This window comes from Otolemur garnettii, unplaced genomic scaffold (genome assembly GCF_000181295.1).
Source record: "Otolemur garnettii isolate 467f Iridium unplaced genomic scaffold, OtoGar3 scaffold00080, whole genome shotgun sequence".
In the NCBI taxonomy this organism is placed as follows: Eukaryota; Metazoa; Chordata; class Mammalia; order Primates; family Galagidae; genus Otolemur; species Otolemur garnettii.
In genome coordinates this window covers 5,280,977-5,288,850 of record NW_003852475.1, presented here as the reverse complement: position 1 = coordinate 5,288,850, position 7,874 = coordinate 5,280,977, and the positions used below count along the sequence as shown (strand labels likewise).

At 35.0% G+C, this 7,874-nt stretch overlaps 1 protein-coding gene across 1 annotated transcript in view; it reads right to left on the bottom strand.

Annotated features, from left to right (window-relative positions):
- Window positions 1-7,874, bottom strand: part of THSD7B (thrombospondin type 1 domain containing 7B) — a 1,042,983-nt gene that overhangs the window by 707,949 nt on the left and 327,160 nt on the right. The window contains exon 4 of the mRNA XM_023515847.1: window positions 4,186-4,996. Within this exon, the coding sequence (XP_023371615.1) occupies window positions 4,186-4,996 (811 nt within the window). The remainder of the gene's footprint in view (window positions 1-4,185; window positions 4,997-7,874) is intronic.

The following is a 7,874-nucleotide window of genomic DNA, read 5'->3' as shown; positions in this document are numbered from 1 at the left end:
TCAGAGAAATGCAAATCAAAACTACTTTGAGATATCATCTAACTCCAGTGAGATTAGCCCATATCACAAAATCCCAAAACCAGAGATGCTGGCATGGATATGGAGAAAAGGGAACACTTCTACACTGCTGGTGGGAATGCAGACTAATACGTTCCTTTTGGAAAGACATCTGGAGAACACTTAGAGAACTAAAAATAGACCTTCCATTTCATCCTGCAATTCCTAATTTAGGTATATATCCAGAAGACCAAAAACCACATTACAACAAAAATATTTGTATCAGAATGTTTATTGCAGCCCAATTCATAATTGCCTGGTCAGGGAAGAAGCCCAAGTGCCCGTCGATCCACAAATGGATCAATAACTGTGGTATATGTACACAATGAAATACTATGCACCCATAAAGAAAGATGGAGACTTTACCTCCTTCCTGTTTGCACGGATGGAGGTGGAAAATGTTCTTCTTAGCAAAGAATGGGGAAAAAAGTATCCAGTGTACACAGCCCTATTATGAAACTAATTTATAGCTTTTATATGAAAGATATAACCTAATTATAGCCTAAGAATATGGGGAAGGGGAGGGGGATTGAAGGGGAGGGGAGTGGATGGGTGGAGGAAGGGTGATTGGAGGGATCACCTCTATGGTTTATCTTTCAAGGGTACAAGTGAATCTTTCTAAAAGTAGAATATAAATGTCTTAACACTAAGAAAATGACACAAAGGCTTTGTTAACCAGTTTGATGAAAATATTCAAATTGTATATGAAAGCACCACACTGTACCCCATGATTCCATTAATGTACACAGCTAACATTTAATAATATAAATAAATAAGTAAATAAATAAATGGAGAGATATCCACATACATGGATAGGAAGACTCAAGATTATCAAAACATTAGTTCTTCCTAAACTGAGCTATCCATTATATGTAATCCAAATCAAACTCTTGGCAATTTATTTTGTGTGTATCAAAAAGTAGTTCTGAAGTTTCTATGAAAAGGCAAAAGATTCAGAATAGTCAATACAGTAACAGAGATCAAACTATGAAGACTGATCCTACCCTAGAATTAATATAGAGCTATATTACTCAAAACAGTGTGTTACTGACAAAGGATAGACAAATCAATAGACTAAGAATAGAAGGCACAGAAATAAACCCATATAAACCTAGTCAATTGATCTTTAACAAAGAAACATAGGTAATTCAATTGATAAAAGATATTCTTTTCAATAAATAATGCCATGATGATTGAAGGGATCACACACATACCTTAATAAAAGAATACAGACACCGGCTTTACATTGTTCACACACACACACACAAAAAATCCTCTCAAAATGTCAAAACGGATCACAGACCTAAATGTAATACATAAAACCATTAAATCCCTAGAAGAAAATGTAAGAGAAAAATCTAGTTGGCTTTGGGTTTGATGATTACTTTTTTCTAAATGCAACATTAAAAGATTGATTCTTGAAAGAAATATTGAGAAGCTAGACTTCATTAATATTAAATAAAGACTTCTTTGTGAAAGACACTGTTAAGAAAACAAAAAGACAAATCACAGACTGAAAGAAAATATTTGCAAAATATTTTGATACTAGTCCTAATAATGAACTGGTATCCAAAATATACAAAGAACACTTAAAACTCAATAATAAGAAAGCAATTTAAAAACAGACAATATGTCTAATTAGGCACCTCATAAAAAGATATACAGATAACAAATGAGTGTATGAAAAGATAGTCAACATAACATATCATTAAGGAATTGCAATTTAAAACAAGATAGTACTGTACACCTATTTGAATGGCAAATATCCAAAACACCGACAACAAATGTTGATGACGTGAAGGAATAGAAATTCTCATTCATTGCTGGTGGGAATGCAAAATGGTACAGACACTTTGGAAGCTACTTTGTGAGTTTCTTTAAAAACATAAACATACATCTACCATGCCATACAATAATTACACTCCTTAATATTTACTCAAATGAGCTTAAAGCTTACACTGAACAAAATACATGCACGTGAATTTTCATAGCCACTTTCTTCATAACTGGAAGTCAAACTTAGAAGCAACCAAGATGTTGTTCAATAAGTGAATGAATAAACAAACTGTAGTATCATAGAATGGAACATTATTCAGTGGTAAAGAGAAATAAGCTATCAAGTCAGACTTGAAGGAAACTTAAATGCATATTTCTAAGCAAAAGAAGTCAATCAGAAAAGGCTACCCATCATCCTATTCTAACTACATGACATTTTTTAAAAGGCAAAAACATTAATACAGTAAAATTATCAGTGTTTGCCAGGAGTTCTGGGCGAGGGATAGAAAGATCCATAGATGCAGCACAGGGGATATTTAGGGCAGTGAAATTATTCTGCATGATATTCTAATGGTGGGTGAATGGCATTATACCTTCATTATGCTCAGAATGTATAATACAAAGAGTGAATCCTAGTGTTAACTGTGGACTTTAGATGTCAATATTGGCTCATTAATTATAATGAATTTATCCATGGACAGAACTGTGTTCTCCTAAAAGTGAAATGTTGAAAGTCCAACCCCCAATTTGGAGATGAAGATTTTGAAATATAATCAGGTGATGAGGGTGGAATCCTTATGATGGAAGCCATGCCCTTAAAAGAAGAGACATGGGCTCTCCCTCTCTCTCTCTCTGTCTCCCATCACGTGAGAACACAAGAGAACAAAATTTTATTTCTTAATCATTTGGGAGGTTGAAAGTCAGAGACCAGGGTACCAGTATGGTCAGACTCTGGTAAGGTCTCTCTTATGGGTCACAGACTGCCAATGTCAATTGTATTCTTATGTTGCAGTAAGAGACTGCGAAGAAGCTCTCAACTCTTTTGTGCTGATTCCATTTATGAGGACTCCACTTTCATGACCTAATTACCCCCCAAAGGCCTTACACCTTCTAATACCACTACATTTAGGGCTAGAATTTCAACATGGGCACTTGGAATAGGACACAAACATTAAGTGAAGAACACAGACTGAACTAAGAAAAAATCACATGCAAGATGTTAATAATGGGAGAAGCTGTATGTTGGGGACAGAGAGTAGATATATGGGAGCTCTGCACTTCACTCAATTTTTCTGTAAACTTAAAACTGATCTAAAAAATAGTCTACTTAAAAAGAAGAACACAGCAAAAAAAGGGAAACAAAATGAAATAAAAAGATTCTATGTAATGCTAAACGCAGCAATACAGTATGGAATATTAAGAAAAGTATGTTTTTACAGAATCTCACACACACATTCAAACAAATTGCCCAAATCATTTGCTTAATCTTTGTAGCTTCCAAGAGGTAGACAATAAAAAGCTACAAATCACTCTCCAATGGACTTGCCAAATGCTTATAGCATAAATCAGAATGAAGCATTGAAGATAAAATACGCTCATTTGTGAAGTGAAATGGAAAAAGAAAACAATCATCATGTTACTTTGTTCATAAACAGCAGTGGTGGTCTTCTGGGCATCTCCCAGCCAGTTGTGGATCCTGAGAAAGCAGCAACTGATGATAAAGATTAATTCCAGAGATGACTATTATGTTGTTTGATAATTTAAGTACTATTGAAAGGCTTTTTAATTTAAAAGAAACTTAGACACATACCACAATGCTCCCATTTAAGATCTTCTGAAGGAAAATTAAGGAAATACTACTCTGAACATATTTCTGTGGGTTTATGTCATGATGTTTCAGACTACGATTTAAAAATAAATTATAAATAACTTTGAAATCTAAACTATTGCTGTTAATAGTTTACTTCTTCTATAGATTATTCTAATTACTGCTGATGTAACATTTTAATCAAAGCAAAGATAGAAAAAATATTCTTGAATTAACTTTTTAGTGTGATTACCAACAAAAAAATCTACAACTCAGATGTAAAAGAATCATCATACACATGAAAATATAAGTAAAGAAATAAGCCTCCAAAAATGACTCTTTGTAACTGCACAACTAATACCACAAGATTTTTCAATAAAATTCCTAAATTAAATTGCAAATTTTTAAATGAAACTCCTAACAAGCCAAATTACAAACTTGAACACAATTTTTCATTTGTATAAAATCATTAAAATAAGGTTTATAAAATTGTGTTATAAAACATTTTAAGTGAATTAAAGATATAAGCATTGAAGACTTCCTACCTTAACATGGCATTTTTTCCATCACTTCTTGTACACCAAACTTGCCGGGTTTGATAACCTATCTCTATGGCCCAGGACTTGGAATGGTGATGCACTTTATAAGTTTGATGTCTAATGGTGACTTGCTCATTTGAATCGTAGCTAAAATCCAAAACAGTTCCTCCACTTAGGTTAATTTCTTTAAGATGAGGCAATCTACAACTACTCCATGGTCCAACTTTAAGGCTAAATGTGTGTTCTTCTTCCCCAAGAGGACAGGACACGGACACGTCACACGCTCTTGACTCAGTCAGATTTGGACATTGCAAACCCCCGTAGAGAGGTGGAGCAATGACAGCACGAGTTCGGTGCTGCATTTTCTTACCACATCTCTTGTTACACTTGGACCATGGTGAGAACTCTGATACAACACAGTCCCGGGGGCAAGGAATGAGGCAAGCCTGCTCTGTAGAGGGCTGAGGGGCAAAGTGTTCACATATTTCATTTGCAGCCATGGATCTGTTCACCTTCTGAACACAGTGCACAGTCCGGTGCTGTAGTCCGTGCTGAGCCATCACACACTCCTCAGTCCGAGGCTTTACTTCCCCGTGGGCATAAGGAACAAGCACACAGTGGTGCCAATCAGACACTTCCCACTGGAAAAGGTCACTGTGCCAGTCACAGACTCGGAAGCAACTCCTTTCCTTTGGAGGCCTGCTGCTCTCATCACAGTTAGACAGGTGACTTGTCCACCCTTCAACATGAAAACACCACACTGCCCGGCTCTGGATTCCTCCCGGCCCACAGTCTCCTGTACACCTTCCCCAGGGACCTACAAGCAGAAAAACAAGGGTGGCAATTACTCGAACATTGCATTCAGCAACTCACAGGAAAGCAGAGGTCAATTAACACACTTCCCAACACCACTAGTATAGAACTACTGATTTTGATAGAACAGAGACAATATAATTTAATGGTTAAGAATGTGGACATTTCATCCATCACATGGACCTAAAGAAAAAAGAAATTTGCTTTTGTTGAAATACCCATTCCATCTCCTACCAACCATGAAACCTTGGACAAATTACTTTGACTTTCTAAGCCTTAGTTCCTAATCTATGTAAGGTAGATGATTATAACTTACAGAGTTGTTCTGAGGACCTAATGTGGTATCAATCATTGGTACCATTAGAATTATTCTGTCCCAAAACCTATATATCTAACTCAAGATTAATACTTTGTTTTTACTTTTTTATTTTAAATTACTATGAGGGCAAAATTTTTGACGTTACATTGTTTTCAATTCTAAGGTAAAGGTGAAGTTGTAGTTAAGCCCTTCAACCTTAGGGTATGCTGAACACTCTCAAATTGTATACATTAGGCGAGATACAGCCAATTATCCTCCCTTCTCCTACCAAGCACCCTCTGTCCTCCTTCTTCCCTCCTTTCCCCTCTCCCTTGCTAGACTATATTTGTGTTTTTCATTTGTGTAGGCATCTAGTTGTTTATATATTGGTTTCATATTAGTATTGAGTATTGGATATTTTCTTCTCTATTCTTGACATATTTTACTAAGAAGAATGTATTTCAACTCCATCCATGTAAACATAGATGCATATAACATAAAATCTCCATCTTTTCTTACAGCTGAATAGTACTCCGCAATATACATATACCACAGTTTGTTAAACCATTCATGGGTTGATGGGCATTTGGGCTGCTTCCATGACTTGGCAATTATGAACTGAGCTGCAGTGAAAATTCTGGTGCAAATGTTTGTGGTAAAATGGATTTTTGCTCTTTTGGGTAGTATCAAAACACCGCTCTTTTAACTTAGGCAGTGTTTCATCTAAAAGAAAAACCCTAAAGCCAAGAGTTTAATAAAGTAGGATTTTTCATATTTCGAATACTTCAGCTCATACCTTAAGAAGCTTAGAAGAAAAGTATGTTTAAAAACATAATTTGCCAAAGCATCCTGAATATATTTTCATTTTCTAAGTAATTGTCCAGTTTTCTTGGTACTTGCAGAGAAAATTGCATAAAAACAAAAGTCTGATGCAGGAAAAATTATAAGGTAGTAAAAGAAGCAGCAGCACTGAATAGCCTAAGGAAATTCTGCCCCTAGAACTCTCTGAGTATAATCATTTTGACTTCTGATGGGTACTGATTCCAAGTAAATTTCCCAACATTAACCTGTGATATGCCATAAATTAACAAATTAGGTTTTTCTTCAGGTGGGTGAGGGGAGTCTAAGAAATAGGCAGATGAGAAAGCTGCCTGTTAATGTTTATCACGTTTTTGCATGGAATCTACAGACACACCATCTGGGCTTATCCAGAAGATTAATCACATATCTTTTCACAAGGACAGCAAGTAATCACATTTTGTGTCAATGAGAAAAAAATAGTTTCCTCCCTTCTACTTTACTTAAATATGTAACCAGATAAATTTTATGAGCTTAAGCAGATAATTTTTGTCCCTGTACTAGGAATGTGATAATCATAAAGGCACTTCACATGCTGAGAAGGATATTCATTTGCATTTCAGACAGAAATAAAATACATTCCTTCTTCCTTTCCCCAAATCTGATCCTAGCCCAAAATGCCACTTAATTATTTCAAGGAAAATATTTTCATCCTCATTCCTTATACTGGGGAATAGGCAACATGCACTCAGTCACATATCCTTAGGAAGAGCCATGCATCACCTGAGAAAACAAGTGTCTGGAATAATGTTTTTCAACCTTTTTTATCTCATGGCACACTTGAACCTATAGCTAAACTTCCACGTGAACCTGCAGTTAAACTTCTACAACACACTTAAATTGCTTTAATAAAAAAAGTGAAAAGAAAAAAAAAGAATATACTTACAGTGTTTGAACTTCTTTTGAAAATGATTTACTTAATGATCTTAAAAAAAATTCCTAGCACACCTAAGATCTTATCAGGGTACACCAGTTGAAAATCATGGATCCACATGTATTTGAGACCACATGCTGTGACATGGATCTGCCACTATAGCAGGACACTCATTTCTGGTTCAAATGTACGTGGTCATCTTGTTCTTCCTCACATCCCTGTTGTAGCCACATAACCATAAATCAAGCTTTCTTGGCAATAGTTTGGATGTTGTGGAGTGGTTTAAGTATTTTTTCCATTTTTCTGACATTTACATGTGTGAATTTCTATTATGACCCAAAACTTCCCACTGTTAATAAAGGAATAATTGAAAAAATAAGCAATTGCAGAAAGCATCTAAAAATCTAAAATAAGTGTTGAATGATATAAAATAGTTCCAAGATAAAATTAAAAAAAAACTTTAATTTTAATTAAATGTGGGGAGACAGTGGAATTCCTTGCCTCGTTCATGGAAATGTCTTCAATTTTATACCATTCAATATGATATTGGCTGTGGGTTTGCTGTAAATGGCTTCTGTCAATTTAAGAAATGTGCCATCTATGCCTGTTTTCTTAAGAATTCTGATCATGAAAGGATGCTGGATATTATCAAACATTTTTTCTGCATCAATTGGGAGAATCATATGGTCTTTGTTTTTTATTTTATTGATATAATGTATTATATTTATAGATTTGTGTATGTTGAACCAACCCTGTAACCCTGGAATAAAACCAATTTGATCATGGTGTATAATTTTTTTGATGTGTTGTTAAATTCTGTTAAGATCTTATTGAATATTTTTGCAATGATAT